General features: G+C 37.9%; 2 protein-coding genes across 3 annotated transcripts in view; one reads left to right on the forward strand and one right to left on the reverse strand.

The window, feature by feature from the left end:
* LOC135474865 (nucleolar complex protein 2 homolog) overlaps positions 1-13039 on the forward strand; it is a 107486-nt gene extending 94447 nt beyond the window's left edge. Inside the window, exons 12-18 of the mRNA XM_064754500.1 lie at positions 6542-6655; positions 7131-7232; positions 7672-7815; positions 8938-9051; positions 9777-9907; positions 10632-10715; positions 11756-13039. Of these exons, the coding sequence (XP_064610570.1) occupies positions 6542-6655; positions 7131-7232; positions 7672-7815; positions 8938-9051; positions 9777-9907; positions 10632-10715; positions 11756-11960 (894 nt within the window). The 3' untranslated portion in view covers positions 11961-13039. The remainder of the gene's footprint in view (positions 1-6541; positions 6656-7130; positions 7233-7671; positions 7816-8937; positions 9052-9776; positions 9908-10631; positions 10716-11755) is intronic.
* A 941-nt stretch (positions 13040-13980) lies between these two features.
* Positions 13981-19537, reverse strand: LOC135475937 (uncharacterized). Of its 2 annotated transcripts, XM_064755905.1 has the most exons (5): positions 19455-19537; positions 18408-18529; positions 17946-18110; positions 15174-15220; positions 13981-14116 (listed from the first exon to the last, which is right to left on the reverse strand). In XM_064755905.1, exons 1-5 carry the CDS (start codon positions 19499-19501, stop codon positions 14069-14071), a joined length of 429 nt encoding a protein of 142 aa, XP_064611975.1. In that variant the 5' UTR covers positions 19502-19537; the 3' UTR covers positions 13981-14068. The 2 variants fall into 2 exon arrangements, with proteins under 2 accessions (XP_064611975.1, XP_064611974.1); XM_064755904.1 differs by lacking the exon at positions 13981-14116 and having other exon boundaries at positions 14133-15220.
* Between the last annotated feature and the right edge of the window lie 5480 nt (positions 19538-25017).

A 25017-nucleotide genomic window follows, 5' to 3' on the forward strand; every position in this document is an offset into this window, starting at 1 on the left:
GTTGACGCCGTCTTTTCTCTAGTCATACGTTGGAATTTACGTCTTATAGTAACCTGCATTTCCTGGGTTCCCAGTTTCTGCCCAACATAATTCTGGCCGACTTTCTAAAAGTGAAACTTTCTTGCGTATGGCGTAAAACTCCAATCATATAAACAAATAAATATATTATTCATGTATGTAGATATGGACATGAATAATGTTAGTTCATAATTACAAGTATTGCTTTATTTTCGAAACATCCTATAGAAAAAAGATACAAAACAGACTGGGATCCAGTTGTAACAGAGAGGTGTTTAGGCTAGGTTTGACCACATACAATGTGCCTTGCAGGCAAACAAAACAATACACACCGCTTCAGGATGTCCTTGTGTTAAGAATTCATTAGGCAGTGAGTTGGCCAGATATGGAGGATCTAACCAGTTGTGATAGATACAGGATGTAACACAAAACTCCAAAGATTTTGATTGGTCAATGAGCTCATACAGTTCTCTGTATCCTGTATACATGTAGGTATGTTGTTGGTAGGTACACTTGTTGAGAAATGAGAAAAATGTGGCCTTGGGGAGGAAACGCATTTTTCATGGAATTGGGGGGAAGTTTGTGAGAAGTCTTTGAATTCTTGAAAAAATAATATCTGTTTTGGTTTACACATGGTTTTGTTTCTGCAACTTTTCTGCAAAGTTTTAATTAGACGCTTTACTTAATCAGTAAAGTTGTAATTTTATGGTAGATTGAAGAGCAAAAATGAAGGTGATTCATATTCAAAAGGTGACTGAAAATTAGTTCATTGTTGTTTTATATCAGCAAGTGTGACACGTGATATATAGTTCAGTACATAGGCCTGTGAACAATTATTGCACGGGTGGATGTGATGGGACCACGTCACGGTCATCCATTCTTGATTGCAAGGGAATTTACCTGTGCATTGGAACATAAACTTCTCATTTCAAGTCTACCTTTTATATGCTGAATTAATGAAGCACGACATACTGTGGTCACATATGTAGGCTATAATAGATGGAAGCACAGTATGACATTGAATGAAAGCTAGTGCAATGATAGACCTAAAAGTACAAGTGACCTTTAGTTAGAATTACTGTAGGAATCCTAATAACACTCAGGGTATGCCCCACTGATACCTTGTTAAGTCACATGCCAGTCTGTCAAAACTGCTATCACTGTGTCATCACTGTGTCATCACAGTGTCATCACAGTACATGCACATGGAGACCATGATCAGAGCACTTGTACATACTGTACATAATCCAAATCACACAGTAGATGTAGAACAGCATGTATTTTTTAATAATTACTGTACTGCTACACTAATACTTTATAACTTAATAATTTGAGAATTTCACTCATTTTCTGTTTTTTGTATGTATACATGTTTATATAATTATACATTTTCCTTTTTGTAAATGGAAACATGCCAGTGTGTGCGATAATAAAGATGTCAAAAACGTGACTGTCTTCAGTTTTATCTAGCTGCTACAGTTGTGACAAGAGATAAACACTCCACTTCAAAGCCAGCACATATCTGCCAATCAAAAGATAAATATATCAAGAGAAGTTTGTGTTTATAAATATAGTGTGTTAATTCCATTTCTTGGCTGGAATTTTACCACAAAAAAATAAAAATCAAAACTCTGGTATTGTTTTTAAAGTTCCGTTATGTACCTGCCTTTGTTCCAACTGGAAAGTGTAATTTTCCCACAGGTGTGTGCATCCCTTTGATCATTCACATCTCTGTCTGATTACAGGTAAATGTCCAGATATACACTGTCCATCTACATGTAAAATTATATAGGGAGTAATTCTGTATTTCAGAAGTTTTGTCCTTTTTACACACTATAGCTGGGTTTATATTGACCTCCGTGTGAAGTGTATTAATTAAGTGTGAACAAATAACCTGTGACTGAAGTACAAGTAGCGTGACTAAATTAAAGACATTGTTAATATCTTGATCCAATATTGTATCTGTTCAAGTTATACATTTTTTCCCGAAGAATTCAGATTTAGACTTTTACAGATGAGTCACTATCTTTGAATACAAAATTTATTTGAACAATTTAAAAGCAGTAGGATTAATTTTGATATTTATTAATAAGTGTTCATTTGTGTTTACTTGTTACTTATCATCTTCATTTGTAGTTAGTTAAAGGTTTAAAACAGTGAGTGTGCAAAGTATTCTGGCAATCTAACAAAGTTTTTAAACTATCTATAACTTATCTAAAACATGGCTGTCTTAATATTTAATGGAGGGTAGGTGTTAATAATGAGAAAATAATTACACTCATGTTGGTATTACTCAATGTTGTGCCCAAAAAAAGTTTTTGAGTGATTTGACCTTGACCTCATACATTTTAAAAACTCTTGAAAATGGCAGAACTGTTAGCTTGTGCTCTCCAGGTATCACAGGATCTGGAGTCTGTAAGGGTAAAAAATTGGCGGGGAAAGCCAGATTCCTGCTTGCTTTTGTTTAGCCCTGAGAAAACAAATATTCAGGGGGACATTTTGCAACTGGTTAGTGACCCACTGACCCCAAAGCTTTGACTTCTGGCCAAATGACATTTGACCCTAAGGTCATGGGTTCTTTCAGGAAGTAACTGAAGTGTTCCGGGAGCTGATTAGAGGAGGAGAATTACAGGGCAATAATCTGAAGTAAGGAACCAATCAAAACCAAGGACTTAAATTGTTTGTTTGTGGCAAGGTCATGTTGTTGTGTTCTGCAGGAATTCTAAAGGCATTACCAGTATATCCTGTGCTCTCGATTACAAGAAAAGATTTTTAACAACGAACAGTGGAGGAAGAATTGTTGAATTTAAGAGAACATTCCAGCTAATTTCTCAATCTTTCCAATTTTGCAGAGAAATATTGAGAAGGATAACTTAATTGTGCAAAAAGTATTCTGCATACTTGCTGGATTCTCACTGGAGCTTCGCCAGACTTGTAAAGCTTGATACATGTGGCCAGTTTGGGGCAAACTGTGACAGGAAGTCACGCAGACATTGTCAAATCATATTGTAATTGGAGTTACAGTGAGAAGCAGTCCCTTACTGATTAGTTTTAATTTTGTTTGTGTGAAGATATTTAATGTCCAGTTCATGGCAAAAAATCCTGAACTCCATCCATGTATATACACGGCCACCTTTCGGACAAACAAGCATTACCAACCGAATATTAAGCCTCTGTCACTGTTTACGACAACTATGTGGGGCATCTGTATATACATTGAATTTCTGAGGCAGAAATGTGAAACTTTCTTTTAAATGCTTGGTATAAAAACCTGTCCTACAAAATCTTAATCCTCTCCACCACCCCCCCCCCCCACCCCCCACCCCCACCCCCCACCCCCCTCACACACAACTTCCCGTCCTGTACATGGCTGAATAGCGTACTCATGGTGTGAAATGTCAAGTGATAAAGTATGGATTAAACTACTGCAGAATCATAACTCTTATACAATATTTTATTAGCAAATGTCCTAATTCTTTATAAGAGGATTTATAACCTGTGCAGGTGTGATACATAAGTGTATAGGTAATGAAATCCAGGTGGTAAGGTAAACACTATAATCACATGTCTGTGCCGTGATATGTATATAGTGCCCTCCGTGTCCATTGCCTCTGCAGTGGAAAGGGTGGTCAAAGAAAAGGCTTACATAAGTGTTTTAGATGTAGGCTAAGTAAAAGGAATTACAGACATAAGATTTGGGCTAAGATCATTACGTAAATCCTTACATAAATCTTTTTTTTTTCTTGATAGTAGCTTAACATAAATCTCTGTTGAATTATGGCCCCCTGGTTTGTCAGTAGTGAGGATGGTATTGTGTTTACCAACAGGCAGTAAGCTGTACTGACCTAGACACTTGTGGGTAAAAGAAAATTGAATTTATGTTTAATGTGATAATACAAACTTGGCAGATCATGGTGTGACCTACATGTAGAGGGTAAGGATGTTTTTTTCGCTTTGACAGCAGCTATTACTTATTAAGGAGGCCGTCACTAGCTCAGATGGTTGAAATGCTGGATCGCTGTAACTGTAGGCCATTGGACCAGTCGGGGGGGGGAGTGTTCAAATCTAGCTCTTGCTGCTTTTGGTTTGGCTTCAGGTGTAGAGGGTTTTGTCATGTAACGAGTGATGATTTGCTTAAACCACTCCCTTTCCTACAATTATATACCAGATTTGCCATCACAGAAATGAAATATTTTTTTATTACAGCTTAGAACAATGAAATAAAAATTAAATGTTGTAAGTAAGACAGATTTATGCAAGATGTGATGAACTTCAAATAAAGTGTCATGTAATTATACCAGCAGTTTTGTGGGAAAAATGAGTATTTGGAATTCCACAAATTCCCAGTAGGTTGTTAATGTATGAGCTCATGCATAGCTTGTTAATGTATGAGCTCCTGCATAGCTTGTTAATGTATGAGCTCCTGCATAGCTTGTTAATGTATGAGCTCCTGCATAGCTTGTTAATGTATGAGCTCCTGCATAGCTTGTTAATGTATGAGCTCCTGCATAGCTTGTTAATGTATGAGCTCCTGCATAGCTTGTTTGTAAGCTCTATAATATATGGTCATGTGATATTAAAGGAGTTCCCTTGGCCGAGTGGTTAACATGCGAATGCGGCACAACAATTCCGGAGCCCCAAACTAATGCAGTCCAGCTCAGGTGATTTCCTCTCTGGACATACTTGGGAAGGCCTGACAGCAACCGGCAGAAGGTTTCCCCAGTGCTCTGCCCCACTTCCTTTCGTCATAATGCTGGCTGTCATGGTATAAGAGAAATATTTATTTAAACCAATCAAATAATTGTGATTCACCCTGCCACAAGAAGGCATAGTATACATGTTTGTACATGTACCCTAATGACGCCTCATATAACTGTCATGTTGCTGTAAAATTGTCAAGTACAGTGTAAAACCCAAAGCATACATACACATATATACACATACATATATACACGTACACACACACATTCACGTACACACACGTACACATACACACACGTACATATATATACACGTATACATACATACACGTACACACACACATTCACGTACACATACATACACGTACATATATACGCATACATGTACACATATATACACGTACACATATACATGCATACACGTACACATACTTACATGTAGGCCTATATATCTAAAATGTTACTCATATCCTGTATTTTGCAATGTGATATCAGTCTTCAGCTGCAGTGCACATCATGTACAGTTTAAGTATCAAGCCTGGACTGACATTAACAGAGGAGCTGATTTTCAAATGGCAAATTGCCCATTATGTTGTCGTTGTGACAATGTCATAATGATATCAAGATTAGTATATTAAAGGGTCACAGAAAAAAACATGTGCACATAGTACGGTATTAGCTATTAGGGCAAGTAGGAATATATTTAGGAGAGGATGACGATAACATCTACATAAAGCTGTATGTCAAACACATATTTACTTGTTCCAGCTAATACATAGTATTTAAGTGTTGATGTCAACGTTGTACATGGATGTTGTGGGGACATTTATATTTTGCATGTCAAGGGAGCTCACTCAGTTGAGTAATAGTTTGAGATGATTAGACTTATCTCCCTTGATAATACAGGACGACTACAGTAAGAACAAATACAGGTACAGAGTATATATTTTTACTGGTTTTACAGAAATTTATTCCTTTAGTACTGATAACAATTAGACCCAATGAAATAAAATATGATAGAAACAATCAATGGAGAGGAAAAGTGGAAAATCATAGAATGAAGTTAGAATTTTGCTTTTGTTTTCAGATTGGTAAACCATGTACTTTCATGCGCAGTGTTCATAATGTTTATTGGCACATTCTTGAAATGTCATGATTTCTATCATAGATATATTCAATAAATTGTTAATGCTGTTATCTTTGGTTACATAGCTAGGTAGTCTGACTCATTTTAGATTATTACCCAAATGTGATGATGTAAATAATGTAAAATATATTGTACAGGAAAGTTTGAAAATTTGGCTCAACATAATCATTTACACCTGAAGGTCTTTAAAGAATATTTTTCATGCTCATTGCTTTCAGTGATTATTCATTGCTCTCTTAATAAGCTATGCTGGAGATTTTGGGCGAAAAGAAAATCAGGTTCCCTAATTTTCTGTATTTACCAAGGATGCTCAAATTATTGCCTGTCATTAAATATAAGACTAGCAAGTGTATTGTATGTACAGACCGGAATGATGTTTTGTGAAGGGTATAATTAATTACGTAAATCAAAAGATATTTGTTTGGATTTGGGTGGATTGATTTTTTGCCAGAGATCTACAGTATATATCCCACCACCATGTGTCATATTCAGATGTCACTATATAGTATACTCTGTTTTGAGAATTTCCCAACACATGACGTGACCATCATTAATTGGCTGAATGAGAATCTTTTCATTTATGTACTGAAAAAGCCTTTCTTTCAGTGTATCAACTGAGTTACCAGTACTGTTTTATTTCACATCAATTAATATTATCACATTTCATTTTCACTAGGTCTTTGAACAGACAAATTTCAACAAGAAACACAAGTCTATAAGCTTGAAGCCTTTCAACTTTGCCTGCATCTTGAAACTGTCAAAATCGCAATTGGTGGAAAAGTCTTTTAAAGTAAGTGAACATTTCATATTTTTGTTGTAATTTCTAATTTTATTTCTTTTGTATTTTATAACTTTTAAGAATATCATTTAAGGCATTATAAATGGATTATGGCTACCTGCTACCAATATAATTATATGTATATGTTAGGACCCAGGGACAGCTGGCCTGATGAATGATATAGATGTACATTTCACAAGCGTATTTCAGGAAAATTTGATTTCAAGAAATTTGTGATCCATTTAAAAAAAACTGATTGGTCATGCAAATATTCATTGACATGAAATGTAATCTGGAAGTTCATCCTAGTTTTTCAACCATTCTCACATTCTGCAAAGACATACATGTATAATTATATCAAGGGGGACAACTGTGGCACATTCGGATACTTTCAGAATTAGCAGAAAGTCTACATATGTACGATACGGTAATGCTGAACTGTATAAGTGATGACTTGGTGATTAATAGGAGTGGTTGTGTATTACAGGATGGAGTCATTGACCAGTTGTATGAACTACTGCTGGAACATTTCCACATTCACTCCCACAGTATTGGCTTCCCAGAGCTGGCCTTACATGCTGTATTACAGGTACGATGAGAGGTTGTGGCAGTTTTGTTGGATTGGCCATTGTGACTAATATTGAAAGAGATAAATGCTAAACTGATGTCATGACTTATGATTAGAGCTTCTTCTCAGTGTAAGCACGGCCTTAATCCGTATGGTTACCCTGTTTAATTTATTAACTGCAAACCTTAGATGTGTTAGAGTATTTTATAAAAATTTACTTTTGTCAGCTTTAAATGGCCGTAAAGCTTTTCATGTGATCAAGATAGCGTTTTGTAGATTTATGTTGGTATATAGTAAAAGCTGACTTCAGAGAGATTGTTACACCTCTGAAAATTATATCTGAAATCATTGTAGTACAAAATCAGCTTCTGCATTTTTCTAAATTAAATTGTTACACGTATTTATGTGTACAGATTTTAAATGGTACCTTAATAATTTAAATCATTTCATTTGCTTTTAGCTGAAAGATTTTCTGAAGAAATGTAAAATAGCCAACTACTGTAAACAAATCAAGCAGATTGTGGAGAAGGTTGAAGAGACAAGCAAAAGGATCACACAGCGACGGAAATCAGCAAATTTTCGACTGTCTGACAAAACTGCTGTGGTGAGTAGAAATACATCATTATACTGGTTTTGAGACATCTAGCCTTGTCAGGCCTGTGAAACGTTAATGTAAAAGATAATTTACTACTCATAATGTGCGGGGAAAAATTTATTTACTTATTTATTTGATTGGTGTTTTACGCCGTACTCAAGAATATTTCACTTATACGACAGCGACCAGCATTATGGTGTGTGGAAATCGGCCAGAGCCCGGGGGAAACCCACGACCATCCGCAGGTTGCTGGCAGACCTTCCCATATGCGGGAAAAAAAGATTAAAATGTTTATAATAAGGATTACATTTTGATGACAAAATGACACATTTTTTTCACATGCACATACATTATTTGGTTTCCCTATGCACATTTTCATGTCTACATCACAATGAAGAGAGCCAGAGCCTGTACAGTCCTGATAGTTATGTCCAGTTATTGGGTTATTAGAACTACCACACCTCCTGAGAGTTATTCCCCCTTATGGGTGAGTTGAACCCATACATCCCTGATAGTTATTCCCCCTATTGGGTTATTTGAATTTGCCACATCTCTGAGTGTTATTACATGCACCACCTCCTATTATTTGAATCATTTAATACATACCTGTGAGCTTTTCCACCATAGTGGATTCTTTGATGTGTTATGGAATTAGTTGTTCCAGATGCAGGATAACAGACACTTTCTACAGTCAACAATAAAAGTACAGGCAGTAGTTAATATGTTTGAGATACAGCCGCAGATAACCTGAATACCTACATTAAGTTTCACAAAGAGAGAAACCAGTTACTCTCAGTAATTCCATAAAATTATGTGCAAATATAAGACGTATTGATTATCACATACATAGTAGGATTATACCTTAAGCATCATACCACATTGATGAATTGCTTCATCAGGTGTCTAATGCTACCCCATGTAGATGTACAAAGCAGTTCAAATGTTAAGGCACTACATCTGAAGTCAACGAAATTTTCAGTGACATGAATGCCTGAGAATCGGCTACAAACAATTTACCTATAAAATGACCACATGATGAAAGCAGAAATGGTGGTTTTGACCACTCTCCAGGCTTTAGCTATGAAGAAGTTGATTTGTGGATGTGAATTTTTTTTTCTTTGTCATCTTCAGGAGGCGTGGGAGAGAAGGAGTAAAGAGGAGGGAACTCCTATTAGTAAATTCTACACAACATGGCGTAAACTTAGAGACCGGGAATTGCAGCATGAAATCGCTGGCAAGGAAAGGGTAAATTTTGTTTTGGTTTTTGTAGTGAGAGGGTTCATTATAAGCTTATCCTCTCCTCCTCCGGTTGGAATAGACAATGTCTATCACATGTAGTAAAACCTACACTGCACGCCGTACAACTATAGCCTAGTACTGTGTTACACAGACCTTATCATACACACCTTTCACAATTGTGCATAGAAACTGTAATATGTGGAACTTGATAGTGGAGATTTAGGGGTTTCAGTGGTCAAGGTGGCTAGCACGGCAGCAGGGCTAATTGACCCACGAGCCTCTCACTAATGCAGTCACTGTGAGTTCAATTCCAGCTCTTGCTGGCTTCCTCTCCGGCCATGCGTGTAAAGGTCTGCCAGCAACCTGGTCATGGGTTGTTCCAGAGCTCTGCCTGGTATCCTCCGACCATAATGCTGGCCAGTGTATAAGTGAAATATTCTTGAGTATGGCGTAAAACACCAATGAAATAAATAAATGAATGATAATGGAGATCAGACTTCTGCTATTAGATTTGTTCATTTCAGAGCTGTACAAAAGTTTCATTGCATTAAGCTACATGATGCTCAGATAGCCACCAATTAAAGTTCTTAACAGGCTATAAGAGAACTATATTTAACCATTAATTATATGGGTTCTGTTTACTTGGGTTCAAGTATCTGTTTACAAGAATGTACTATCTTCCAGAGCTGTTACTGTATTATTTCTATTCCAACCTTTTACTACTGTTTCAGTTGTCGACAGAAGTGGACCAGTTCCCGGCAATCATTCGGCGGAAGGGCCCTCCTAGAGCCTCAGCCGAAGAAAGGCAGGAGTTCTCTGAACTCTTTAACACAGACAGTGAGGACTCTGATGATGAAACTAGGTGAGACTCCACAGGGTGCAAAACTGGCAAATGACATGTATGATTAACTTTTTCAGTGGGGTGCCATTGCTTTTAAATGAAGAGACAAATCATATACCATTAGTCATTTTGGAAGGGGGATGGAAGTAGGACTAAATTTTGATTTTGTGTGGTCCTGTTTTGTTGTTACCATGACGACGTTATGGATCTTGCTTACTGTGAATTGTGATATATTGGTCATGCAACATTACAAAAACAGAAAGGTCTGCTTTTGAAATTTGATGTTACATACTTTATTGATGCTTATAATTTATATACATTTGGTCTAGTGTTATTGTTTCTTTTGATAACCAAGGCTAAAAGTGCTATAGTTTTGGGTAATGTCTTGTTTATGGGGAGTAATTGTTGTGTTTTGTAATTGTTGTGTTTTATAAGCAGAAGGATATTATTCGTAAACAGTAAATACATCTGTACCTGTGCAGTGGCCATGTTGTCATACCAGACAACATCAACTCCACCTTGTAAAAAAATTACCCTGGTTCATGCCTGTCACCTAATGAAATGGATGTACTGATAATGAGGGTGTAAGTTTATCACAACTGGTTGGGACATCAAGCCTGTGGTCTTGCCTTAAGAATATACCAACATGATTTTACCAAAATAATGTTGTAAGCGATGTTATTAAACTCGAGACTTTCAAAACAATGTTTGAGGGTTATGTATATGTTTCAATTTCATATTTCAGATTTTTGCTGAAAGAGGAACGTGGAGAACCTTCCAGGAAGAAGCTGAAATCCTCTGGTGGGTCTGATGACAGCGAGGAATACAGGTGGGTTATAATGTAGCCATGGCACAATCATCAGTATAATCAAAACGTAAAGCGTAGAAAGAAAAAACAGAGCAGTGATGACAATGTGATAGCTGGCAAATGGTCACACGTAACCGGTGATGTACGGCCTCTTGTCATTTTACCTCAGTCAGGGTTTATTCTAACTGTTCATGTAAATGCATAAATAGTAGTAAATTACACGCCCCTAGCAGAAATAGGTCAAAAGTAAAAATGCAGTGAAGTTAATTGCAATTTATTGGACATCACTGGTCTAGAATTACTCAGAATGCTGTGTTGTCGTCACATTTAACATAGTCACTATAAAACAATGCAGAGGGGACCTGGCCCTTACATGAACCTCAATCAGACAGTACAGATGTTATGACACCATTCATTATTATTATGAACCTCAACTACAGTTTGCACAGCCCAGTGACTACAGCACAACAAAGCACAGATGTTCTGCGCGGCACGTAACACACACAGTGCATGATCTCTAGTACAGCAGTGTTATCACACGAGGTGCATATCACAGCGGTGTTGTGGAATCGTGCTACATAGTTAATGCACAGATCACTTTTAAACAAAGTCGTAAACTGAACATAAAGTTGTAACAGACCTGATTTGTAATATACAACATGAGGTGTACAGATTTTATGTGCACTACAAAATGAGGTGTACAGAATTTATGTGCCCTACAAAATGAGGTGTACAGAATTTATGTGCACTACAAAATGAGGTGTACAGAATTTATGTGCACTACAAAATGAGGTGTACAGAATTAGTGTGCACTACAAAAATGAGGTGTACAGATTTTATGTGCACTACAAAATGAGGTGTACAGAATTTATGTGCACTACAAAATGAGGTGTACAGATTTTATGTGCACTACAAAATGAGGTGTACAGAATTTATGTGCACTACAAAATGAGGTGTACAGAATTTATGTGCACTACAAAATGAGGTGTACAGAATTTATGTGCACTACCAAAATACATTCAGCAGGATAAAAATAACCATGTGTATTTAACTTCCTGCAGTGATTTTGACAGTGACGAGCTCGAACAGTTGGCTGGATCTGCTGACGATGACAGCGATAAAGAAGAACCTGATGACGATGATGATGATAATGGTGATGTAAAGGAAGGTGATGAACAAAGTGAGGAGGAAGAAGTTTCTGATGTTCCCGATAAGGAGGATGTTGTCAAGGATTTTGCTTTTTCATCAGATGAAGATGAAAACTGAGAATGACTGTCCAGATTGCAATGCCCCTCTGATGAAGCTTTTGTGGATCATGTTATCATCAGATTCAGTCTACCTCTTTTACATGAGTTTGATCTTGTAAGCAGGTTATGGTGGTTGAATGAAATTCATCTGTGTTGTACATTGATGGGGTAAAAAGGGTGGCCATGTAATGAGACAGAGAATAAAGGTACTTTAGTAGACCAGGACAGGTAAATTAATAGTCATTACAGCTGTCACAACCATAGTCCAAAGTCTTGGAATACTAGTGGAGTACTTATACATTTACAATAATGTGATCAAATTAAAGGTGGGTGACCAGTGTCATCTCATTACATGCCTACATGTGCATGTACTTCCACATACTGCATATAACCTAAAGTTTGGTGTGTACACATGCACTTTCACAAGCACATAAAGCCATTAAAGTGATAGTTTCCTGTCAATACAACAAAGTTTTTCTGAGAAGAAGCCTGTCAGATTTCACATGTAACTCTGAAATGGCCCTATAAGTTGAATGAACCAATCAGAATCAAGCAAACTGTTTCACTTGGAAAATGCTTAACTTTATGTGAAATAATCGAAGTAAGCCGAATGGGCATAATCAGTGGAGAAGCTGAGAGGAGTAGAAGATTGTGGTGTATCTGTCAGCCACTCAGATGTGAATAACGGGTTCAGGATGAAGCCAGCTTCAGTGATACCATAAATAGAGTTGTTTATGTGAAGCACATGTTTAATCATGTTTGCTTGAACAAAGTTTCTCTTGTTTTAAAAAGTACTTTGACACAATCCTGCTAGACATAGGAATTTCTGTTCGTGTGGTGATGTTACACCCCAAGCATTCATTCATTCTGTTTATATGAATTTTGGACGTATGTAATGCCACTTTAAATGGCATAGTGTGAATAACTGACTAACAATTATTCACACGGCTATGGTACACGCATTCATCTGAAGCAGGTTAATGCCATGCATTGCACATCCAGTTTTGTGTGATTGGTATACGTGATTTGCATATACATGTACATGTATACATACATACATGTACATACATGTATACATACATGTATTGTATCTGAAGCAAGTGGATGCCATGCATTGCACATCCAGTTTTGTGTGATTGGTATACATGATTTGCATATACATGTACATGTATACATACATACATGTACATACATGTATACATACATGTATTGTATCTGAAGCAAGTGGATGCCATGCATTGCACATCCAGTTTTGTGTGATTGGTATACATGATTTGCATATACATGTACATGTATACATACATACATGTACATACATGTATACATACATGTATTGTATCTGAAGCAGGTTAATGCCATGCATTGCACATCCAATTTTGTGTGATTGGTATACGTGATTTGCATATACATGTATGATGGAACAGAATAAATTTGACCCGCGAAAAGAAGAAAATGATTGCTGTCACCTACTTGCCGGTGGTGGAGGGAAGTGGTGGTGGGGTGGGGGGGGGGGGGGGGGGGTGGGTTGTGTCAGCAGGCTTATCTGGCCAGGCGATGAGTCTCTCTCCACCTTGGAACCAATCCCACAACCATAATATTTTCTGAAGCCGTGTTAAATAACGAATTAAATTAGGCAGGCTGAATTCTTGATGGGGGAATTTCCCAAGACCTCATTTATGTCTGAAAATTTGTCTATTCACGAAGACACAGAGAAGGAACTTACTGGTGTATAATAAGTTCACAAATGAAACCCTGTAGAATACTGAAAACATTTCATATCTTTGGTAGTTTCTTTATTGACAGAGTAAGAGATATATTACATCACAATATTTTGGGACGAAACAGAAATATTTTGTCCAAAATGTAATTGTGAAACAAAATTTAAATGCTTTTAAACGTTAAATGTTAAACCTTTAGTGACAAATAGAACCATGCCAGATAAGATAATATTCATGTGAGATACACATCTGCATCAGCAGTAGGCAACATTAGCATGGATTTGTTTTTTTTTTTTTTTTTGTTTTTTTTTTTTTTTCCATGTAGGATTACGTTTTCTTCATGGATTAATATTCTTCCTGCATTCTTCTCGTCGACATGACTTAGAAAGGGGCCAGAGATAGAGGGAAGTTAACCCACTGCAGAACCGACTGGGATAAAGTTGGCTGTAGTAAGAACCTGTGGGAGGAAAAAGGGGCACATTGTATCTCCATCAAGATCAGCCAAAAGTGTATGAAAACACAATTTAAAGTTTAGCATTGATATAAATGACAAGTGACAATTCTCCAACACTGGACGGCACGCTGCTATGGAGAGTAAGAAAGTGTGTATGGAATTTATGTGTCTAAGTCCACTTAAATGATGTGTTTAACTCCGCTTTAACCGGGGCTAGGAGCTGTATATCGGTCGTGTTGAATTAGATATGCCACTTTGGATATATGAACAGTTGCAATCAAAGCACAACTGAGGTACGCATTTTATTATCGACAACTTATATTCTAGCATGGTGCGCGGTTTGAATATTGATTTCACTCAGTCGTCTAGAACATACTTTGCGTCTTTCCTACGTCATTGAAAACTGTTGACCGCTTCTCTTTGTATAATTCCGTTCTAGTTTCGTACTGTATATACTTAGTTCTTTGGTAGTTCGTGTTATTGCTGAAAGTGATTTTCGAGATATAGGTCAAAGTTTGGTCAAGTCTTAGATTTACATGTGTAAATCGTGATAAGCTTTACGTTCAGCATATGGATACAATTGGTCGATGCCAGAAGTTATTGGCAAGTAGTAGGCCTAAGTTTCACATTGTCTCAATCAGTAACAACTTTGTTTACAACCTGAAAATCTGATTTGTACTGCACAGGGCCCATTCCTACATGTAGCTTGCAGTGCCTCTCAGTTCAGAGCCAACTGGAAATGAACAGGGTGGAAATCGTGTGGTTGTTAACTTACCTGTGTAGACGTAAATAGCGTCAGTTTTAATTGGCGCTCAGCACATAGAAACCGCTTAAGTTGGACAATGCGTCTACATAGTGACCTTGCACCGTGTTCCAGTGAGGCAGCACAATACTTGACTACAATGTCACTAGCTACAAGGAGACACCGTCAAGATCGTATCGGGATGATGTGGAAAGTGACGATTAACAAGAAGCGATTAATGAATGTTTAATTTCAACGGACTCTTGCAGTTAAACGTCTCCGGGGACATGTGTCTCTAGATGTGTAAACGATACTTACCGCCGCTGCGTACGTTATAAATTCGTGTTTCAGAACCTTTCCATCATCTGTAAAACAAACCGGCAGTTGGAACACACAAATTATAACATGCAATGAGGATTGCATCGAAGGTGGCAGAAGATATACACTCAAAAATTAATCAGTTAATTTCAACAGAAAGTCTGTTGTCTTGAGTGATGCTAAAATGTATTCTGCCATTGTAACTGATTATTCTGTTAAATATAACACATATATTCTATTAATTCAACATAAAGATTTCCTTAAACCAATAGGATATTATGTTGAACATGACACAGTATGACACACAGACTTTTCTGTTAAAATTAATACATTATTTTTTTACGGTTAGTACGAGTGATGCATCCCTAAAAGATTTTCCAATATATATACCAAGCCTTCGTGCTAAGTTTCGTGTACTGACAAGAAGAACACCAATGCCGTTGGTAATCTGTACACGACAGAAATCTACTTAAGAGAGCATGTTGTTGGTATAAATGCGAATGATGTAGCTACAGGATCTCTGTGTGGATGGTCCACACCTGGATAACCAGGGACTGTATAGGAGATAACTGACATGCGTGTAGTATGGCGTAAAACACCAGTCATTGTAAGGACATGCCCGCTTTGGCATCTTTGTGGTGTCAATAGGTAACTAAAGATTGATATTATTTTAATTTTTGGACATGTTTTGGTCAGCTGGATGTGGTGCGTGGATTAATAATCCTATACATCATAAAGCCTGATTGCTGTATGTCTGTCTTTTATACAAATCTGCGATTTTTTTGTATATATCTGCATATTTTTATATCAGAATAATGGGTGCTATATGTGAGTTATTGTTGAGAATGAAGCTTTTATTTTCGTTTAGGAGCATCTTTTGTCACGTCACGGGATGAATTGGAATGCTGAATTTGACACTTGAGTGCTTGGGGTTTAACGTCGTACTTAACAATTTTTCAGTCATATGACGACGAAGGAGTCCTTAGGGTGTATGTAAAGTGCCTCCTTGTTGTAGGACGGATTTCCACTCTTTTATCTAGTGCTGCCTCACTGAGACGACTTACCAAAGACAAGTAAGCTGCCCACCCGATCCATTATACTGATACGGTCAACCAGTCGTTGCGCTATGCCCCTCAAAGCCAAGCGAGGAAGCTACTTTTAAGGTCTTGGGTGTGACCCGACCCAGAAATGGCCCAGGTTCTACCTCCCCCGAAGCGGACTCTCTTCCAACTTAGCTATCGGGGCCGGCACGACACGGTAGAGTCTATCTGCTAATTTTTTTTACAAAGGTGACTATATAGAATTTACAAATCTAAACACGGTCACAGCCATGTTAAAAGATAGGAAAGAAGCGCTGTATAGTACAGTGCAGTAAAGCACTGACGTCATTTAGCACTGGGTTCTCGCAACCGCGTATTGATCATCTGAGCAAGAGAAGATCAGTAAATCAAAACATTATCTCAAAAGTTCAAACCGAATTATCCCATTCAAGTGGTGATGTAATTTGTCACAAATGGAACTGCCGTATTCACTGACACTTGACTAAGCAAAGAGGAGACTATGCAGTAGCTCTGTTAATACATTCCTAATTACTTCATACATATTAATGAGGGAGACCTGCTCAACATGGCGTGTCCTTCCTGGACAGAAAGTGTGAATAAAGAGGCCAGTAGAAAACCAGCTAAAATATTGCGTCCATCTTGGATACCAATTTTACGTTATCCGCACTCCTAGAGGTATCAAGCGAAGGAACCGTTCACAACTCGCACTGTGAACGTCAAAACCGCCATTAAAGTGTGAAACTCCTGCAACCATGTCAACTCTTTTTCTCTGTAATGTTGACAGTAGCCCTAGCGAACAAGACTCTATGTCAACTAATGCCTATGAACATCCCAGAGCACGTAACAATGAAAGGCGTCAACGACGACTGCCAGGAAACCACAACAGTACCAAGTCTGGTCGGATGGTGAAGAAACCAACCAAACTGGACTTGTGAACTATAGGAGTACACATGCTGTGTTGATATTCAGACACTGAAACTGACTTTCATTTTAACACTGACTTTCAGCTAGATTTTTTTTTTGGTAGTGCTTTTTCACAAATGTTTAAGAAGGGGAGATGTGCAGTAGTTATGTTAATATATTCCTAATTACGTCACACATGACATACATTTACACATCTCTATACCATGTACTGTGTGTGTTGCTTTGGTCATTGACCGTCCCTAAGACTACAACCAACACCACAGAGATTATTATGGAGTGATATGGCGGACAAACAATGTCATTCACAAAGTAAATTGCTTGGAAATCTATCTGTAATCTTGTGCGAAAGCGAGGACGCTGCTGCACTACAACATTAGTATACTTCAAGAATCTGAGATTTTTGGCAAAGCAATCAATTAGCTCAAATCCAATCGAATTTTGCTAGTATTTTAAAATAGCCCAAATAATTGCCTTTTATAAATTATCAACCTTGTCTGTGCTAGTGTTATGCTATTCAAAAAAGTTCCTAATTTTTTTTAAGCGGGTGGTGTTGTAATTTTTTCAAACTTCAGAAACATTTTAACACTATAAATGGTATAGGTACCAGTCTGATATTTACTGAAAGGCCATAATTTGACTATTCTTGGTAAATACAGAAAACTTGAACTGATTAGCGAATATGGATTTTATAGAAAAAAATGTAGCCTTTGTAGATTGTTTGTAATTTACATTTTTATAGTTGGGAGATTTTCAGATTATTTGAACAGATGATTTCTGTTATACTCACCATTGTCGTCCATTTGCGAGTAGACCACAGTTAAGTCCTTCCTGGTCCAGAATTTGTCCCGATCAAAGTCGACCTGCTTGAACAGACTGATACCAGCATCATGCTGGTGGCTGTATGAGCGATCCCAACCCGTGAGAAATTCGCCTTCTGTCACTTTGCCATCATCTGCAATTTGAGCACAGTACATTACCAATATTCGCCTAGCACTTTTCCAAAAAAAAAAGAGAGTGATGGAGAAACAATGATGCTTAAAAAGAAAATTACACATATGAGAAAGAAGGATTGAAATTTAAGAAAAACAACCTCGAATCCACCATTTAAGTATCTGACATTATCAAAACAGGCGGTGATGGGAATTATGTGATCAGTTAAATTACATTGTAACATTGAATTTATCTATATATTCCATGATAAAAGGTGCCAGATGCAGTTTGAAGTTAGCGATTAAGCTTGTGTACATACTATTTGAGTCGTAGGATTGAAAAATTTCCTTGGTAAATTCTGCGAAGTCCAATCTGTTGTCATTGTTTCCGTCAATGTTACTCCAGGTTACGGTAAGCGCGCTAAGTATAGGGTTTTCTACACTGTATGGATAGAAAAGCATACGCCAGTGCTACGTGGCCAATGCGTTGTATTAAACAACTAATGGTTAACAGCATTATCGCTAGTTCTGGAAATTACCGCAGGCCACTGCAGGACTCGAGCCTACGACTACGTGTGTGGAATGTACTATACCCATGAAAATAGCAAGGCTGTTACTTCAGCCACTTTCCAGTTAAATGGATTCATCTAACGAGAAGTCAAAGTTGGATCGCGATGCCCAGGGGCTTGTTGTTCAGAGCTTATTTTGCGTAATCCTGCATTTTAAGTCTCATATACTTTTGTTATAGGATGACTGGTGTTAAAACATAAGCCTGGTTTAACGCTTAGTACACTTTTGAACAACTGCGTGGCCCCAGCGAGCAGACACAGAATCAAAGTTACATTCATATTTACCTTGACAGCTCTTCACAAAGTGTTCACCAAACTGTTGGTGCATGATGATTGGGCGAGACATTCTGTGTAGAACTTTCTGCATTACAGAGTATTTGGAAGCTGAGGGTCAGTGTTATCTATGGGGACTAGGTAAACTGGTGCCCCGAGAGGCACATCATGTCATAAGAGGGTGTAACATTCTTCACAACACTTCATGGATAATTGGTTCCTCTAGAGACATATGACGTATTATTCACGACGACGGCCCCCATTATGTTGGGCGGAAACCCAAGACCATCCGCAGGTTGCTGTCAGACCTTCAGACGTACGGCTGAAGAGGAAACCAGCATGAGCTGGACTTGAACTCATAGCGACCGCATTGCTGAGAGGCTTCTGGGTCATTTCGCCCCGCTGGCACGCTAACCATGGATGACTGCCGGTCGGAATTTAGCGGGCACCATGTACCCTGCTATACACGAAATGATTAGCATCCTACATAACTAGATTAATTAAAGCTATGGTTAAAATTCTCACCCCAAACTGCCGCTGACCACCAGGAGAACTAGGAGTAGTGTTAGCATGGTGTTGAGACTCGGATAGTTAGGTACAATATCAGATTATATATGCCTAGAATCGGGGGAAGATAACACACAACCTGGTTTACAGAAATTTATATCTGCTCCTCTTCTCCATGAACTAAATATGACCTATCTTCTTATCATCCATAAATGATTTCAAGATTTCGTCTACAAATGGTTTTGTTTGTTATCTTAACGAATATGTAATTGGTGATTTAGGCCGTGCTCAAGAATGGGTGGGTGAAATCCCTGTGGCAAGTAACTGACGAATTGAGACAATTTCACGGGGATAGTGAACTTGAAATATATCTTTTATTTGTGTAAAGCAAGTAATGCCAACAGAACTTCACGTTACAAAAACTGAATACTTCGACTAAATACTTCTGTAGTCAAGGAGAGCTTGGTCATAAATAATATTTAAGGAGCCTAAATACTGAACATATACCTCTGTGCAAAGCATTCAGCCCAGGAAACTTACTGAACTGCTGGGTGGAGCAGTGTGTCAAACTTCCTGGATGTGTCACTATACCGAATACCGTATCATGCTGATCTTAAGCCGCGGCTACACAGTGCAGATCTAGCGCGACCTGGTAGAATTCCTACCGGAAATCAGTTCAGTTCTAACTGCATGAATATGTAAGAATTCAGTCAAACCAGGAAAAGTCATGCAAGCAATTCCAATGTTATAAGAAACAAAAAAAATAAACGAAAACGAGAAATGAAAAGCATATAAGTAGACTTGAGGCCAGGCTTTTGTGCCTGAAGAATGTAGGCGATTCACCTTAACAGGGCAGGTGTATTTCGGCCTGTGTAAGCAATAAACTGTATAAGTATAAAGTTCGGAAGGCAGATGTTCCTTCCCACCACAACTGTTGATAAGCACCGAAAGGATTGTTCAATACACGGACAAGCACACTTGTAATGTAAGGTGACATAGCAAAAACAATGAGTGCACATCTAACAACAGCTGCTAGTATGTATACAATCCGTAGTATGGAACTGTTGAGCATAAATGTTTTGTCGGTTGCTAATTTCTTAAGTGAGGTGAAGCAAAAACAATTTCTGCACGTCTAACATCGGCTGTGGGTACAACCTGTATCTTAGACCTGCCTCGCATGAATTTTTTGTCGGTTGTTCATTTCTTATGTGAGGTGAGCAAAATCAACTTGTGCACGTCATGCAACATCAGTTAGATACAAACCTTAGTGTGGGCCTGCTTTGCATAAGTGTTGTTCAGTCAAATGAAATGAAGCAAGAACAATTTGTGCACGTTTTACATCATCAGGAAAATATAATCTGCAATACAGACCTGCTTCTCTTAAGCGTGTTAAGTGTTGGGCTCGTTGTTCATTCAAATGAGGTTGAAAGATGACGATTTTTTTTTACGCTCACAGGAAGACCATGCCTGTATCCGAAGCATTAACATGTCATCTAGTGAGTAGCTCGATGGACAACATTAGGCAGGGTGTACTTTTATTTCAGATAGGTTCAGCTGTATATTTAGGGGGTATAATTGGTTTAAGGCGATGCTTTTGGCCACGGTTATGGACAAATTACTTTAAACGAGGATAATTAGCTTAATATGCTCTTATTTACCACCAAGTCCGAATATCACCTATCATGAAATAATCAACATAGGTCATTGAATGATTATACCAATCCTCATGTTGACGATCATCTCAGCGCAAATACCTGGAGGATGGGAACACATTTGAAGTCCAGCGCTGATATCCATGAAAGTTTAAGCAACTTTTCCCATGCTTTAATGCCATGTCATTGTTTAATTCAATTTCTGGCGACCAAATTATTGTTGAGAAATGAATTGATGTGCCTTTCAAAGCTTCTAAACTTGAATATGTACGATGTATTTCATCGTTGTGTTTCTCTGTACCACAAGAATGTTTAGATCCTGGCTTGAGGAGAGCACAGCTATACACATTAATGTTGAAAGCTATGTTAAACCACTATATCAAAGCTAATGTCAAGGTTAAAGCCGTCAAATGTCAGGGGGATTCCCCACGTTTTCCCGATTGTTACAAAGCCCTAAGGGGTGGTCTGCGCCATTCATACGTCTATAAACTAAAGTTCTCCATCAATATACTGTTCTTCCATGCACGACTCCTCTGTATGACCTCCTTCCTGTATAGACAACATCAGTGTCTACAGTGAATAGATCCCCGCCACAGTTTACCGACGCCTTAACTCCGTTTTCAGAATACGGCGTCTTCTCTTAATCCTTCTACAAATTTGTACAATAAGACGTTGAAAAGTGCACTATATCAGGTAAAGTGTTTACACATTTGTTCAAATATGTTGCTATATAGGGCCAGGTATTATGCTTGGAAGTTCACAAATAGCCTTTTTTCTCTCTCAGTGTACAGTGGGTGTGGTGTAGAAACATATTTGGTTCACATCCCTTCAAAGGAAGCCATCATCCTGATCCTTGTAGGAACATACACATGGTACAGTAATGTATCCATTGCTAAAAGTTATGTCCACTTTTTAAATTTAATATATCAAACGGTTGAAAATCTAAAGGGGGCATGCAGCGGATATATCTGCAGAGTTTAGATTTCCAGCACTATAGTCTTACAATGGAGAGTCTGTCCGTCTCATATGGCGAATTCGTCAGCAAGTCAGCAGAAACATGCAATACGTTTGTGTATGTGTTACACTGTTGTAGAGCGCAGTTCACTTTGCTATATGGATGAACGGTGATTTTAGTTTCGTATGACTCTTTCATATTTCAAAATTTCATTTTGAGTAAACCAGTGACGCCTTATAAACTGCAATTAACATCACTACATTTTTTACCTAATTCACCTTAAGCCATGCTGCTATTTAAGCATTTACATGAATAGTTAAAAACCCTAACTGAGTTAAACTGACAAGAGTCCGCATTTCATTGGTTACACATGCTGATTATCACACTGTCGTCGCTGCTCTTGTTTTATTCTCTGTGTTTTAAGTTTTTAAATGATATTTTATGACTCTGTGGACTATATTCTTGCCTCCTCTCGGATCGTACGTGAGAAGATCTGGCAGCCACCTGCGGATGGTCGTGGATTTCCCCCGGGCTCTGCTTGGCATCATTCTACCATGATGCCGACAGCCTATCATATAAGTGAAATATTCAAATAAATCAAATAAATGAATAAATAAATAAGGCATATCTGTGCACAAAACACGACTCCACAGGTTTTTGACCAAACGTTTAGAACACCCGTAGACTTACACCAGTACCCAAGTAAACTAAAATATCGTTAATCATGTTTCACTAGCCTAGAATAAAAAGAAAAGATAACCTTGTCAGATAACAAGACTACATCATTTCCACTAGTGAGCGCTAAAGTAAAATTAAAACTACATTTGTTGAAGGATACATGATCAGAAACTATGAAACACAGACTAAGGTTTTAAGGGAAATGGAAAAAATCATGCCCAAACTTTCTTTCTTTTTTGAGGCATATTTTATATATTTTAATAAACCTTACATTTAACGCATATTTTCCGTAAAAGGTCGGACTTTTCGTTGAGCATCATCGATGAGCTTATTGGGAACCCAAGGTTAACGTTGCCCCCCCCCCCTCCCTCATCTCCTCCACACATTCTGCTATCTCTCTCCAATTCGGGATCCACCCTCACTGATTTGTTTAACAGGTATCACTGCAGGCTACTTAATTTTCGGGCTGACTGCTGGGTCCCTAGGAAAAAGTTTTATATGGTTTAAAGGCATATTTATGTCTCAAGAAGAAATCTGAGAAGCTTTTTTACCTTTATATGTTTGGGCATATCCTCTATTGTATATTAAGAAAAATATAACAAGTCGTTTCCAGTATTCTTCAAGGACAAAATCTTGGTCCTTCCTAGTTCATATATACCCTTTCCACTGTATGTAAACGTAAAGCAATCATTTGCAATAGGTTAAGTTGTCCCACAACGAAACTTGTTAAACACGTTTCTAACAGCCACTAGATAATGTAACTTATTCTGCTGGTGAACTAAGCATCCCCGAGGCCTGATCCTTTTGCATTATTTTAATGTAATTGTATGTTAAATGTGATGACAACACAGCATTTTGAGTAATTCTAGAACAGCGACGCCTGATAAATTGCAATTAACATCAGTGCATTTTCTTACCAAGTTCTGCTTAAGTCACGGTGCTAGGGGGCATGTAATTTGTTACTGTTTATGTATTTACATGAACACCTGGAATAAAACTCTAAATGAGGTAAACTGACAAGAGGCCGTATTTCACCAGTTAAGTGTGACCATTTGTCAGCCATCACATTATCTTCGCAGGTTTCTCTCTCTATGCTGTACGTCTTAATTACTAAAATCCCTCAAAAGTTACAGGGATCCTTAAGATCACACATATATATGGGCTATGGAATATAAATCCAAATGTCAGAGCTTTGACTCATGAGGTAGCGAGTTCGAAACCAGCTCTCCTTGCTTCGGATGTGTCTTCAAGCCAGAAGGTATCTGTACCTGACCAAGGCCGGTGGTTCACTTTGCGCATTCTGTTTTTTCCAAACATAATCCTGACCGTCGTCAAATGAGCGAAGAATAGTACAGTGGTCAACCATCAATCATAAATATAAACGCCTTTGGCCTTTCTAGTGATTTTCAGATTTCTTTAATTCCGTTTTCATATTGCAGGTGACACAACATCGGGGTTATATTTTAGCGAAGACTGTTAGGAGCATTGCCTTCATCAGTTGGGATCGTGTGATTCCTCCAGTGAACATAATGGATGACTGCTGTTCAGGTACGTTTTGAGAGTGTGATACATCACTACAGCCTCAATAATTCGTCATAACATCAAGGTATATCACCACTTGAATGAAGATTTGCTGTCATTTGTCCTATCTTAAAACACAAGGCCAACGTCCTGTCCAATCAAAAGTGATAATGAAATGAATGAGTTCTGTTAGGTTCTCCTGGCAATACAGTCAAATAACAAAACATCTATCGGCCTCCTTTCTTGTACAATCATTATCAGTTTTGTAATGCCACACTACAAATTTTATCTTTTATGTGCCGTGAGAGGAGACTGTTGTCCTTTTAATATAAGCATCGGAAGTAAAAAGCACCGATACGCTGAACCATTTGAGTTATCCTTGATGTTATTAAATTCCACACCTTACGGATGCATTTTTATTTTCACGAAGCGTACATATCTACACGTGTCCACAATAAAAGTGTCTTGTAAATGGGAAGGTCTGCCAACAAACTTCGGATGGTCGTGCTTTTCCCTGAGCTCTGCCCGGTTTCGTGCTGAAATACACTTGCAATCAAAGGTCAACAAAGGGAGTCCCATGTACATATTTTGGCCTGATGATAATTTTTGAAGTAACATTGTTCACGAGTTGATTACCGACGAAATGCACGCACAAACACCATTCCTTTCGAATGTATGGGATCAGTGAAAACTGCTGAATGCTTCTCGTTATATGACTTTGTCCAGGTTTCTTACTTTATATATCTTCCTCGTTTTTATGTGGTGAATGTTAAAC

This window comes from Liolophura sinensis, chromosome 9, assembly GCF_032854445.1.
Source record: "Liolophura sinensis isolate JHLJ2023 chromosome 9, CUHK_Ljap_v2, whole genome shotgun sequence".
NCBI lineage: Eukaryota > Metazoa > Mollusca > Polyplacophora > Chitonida > Chitonidae > Liolophura > Liolophura sinensis.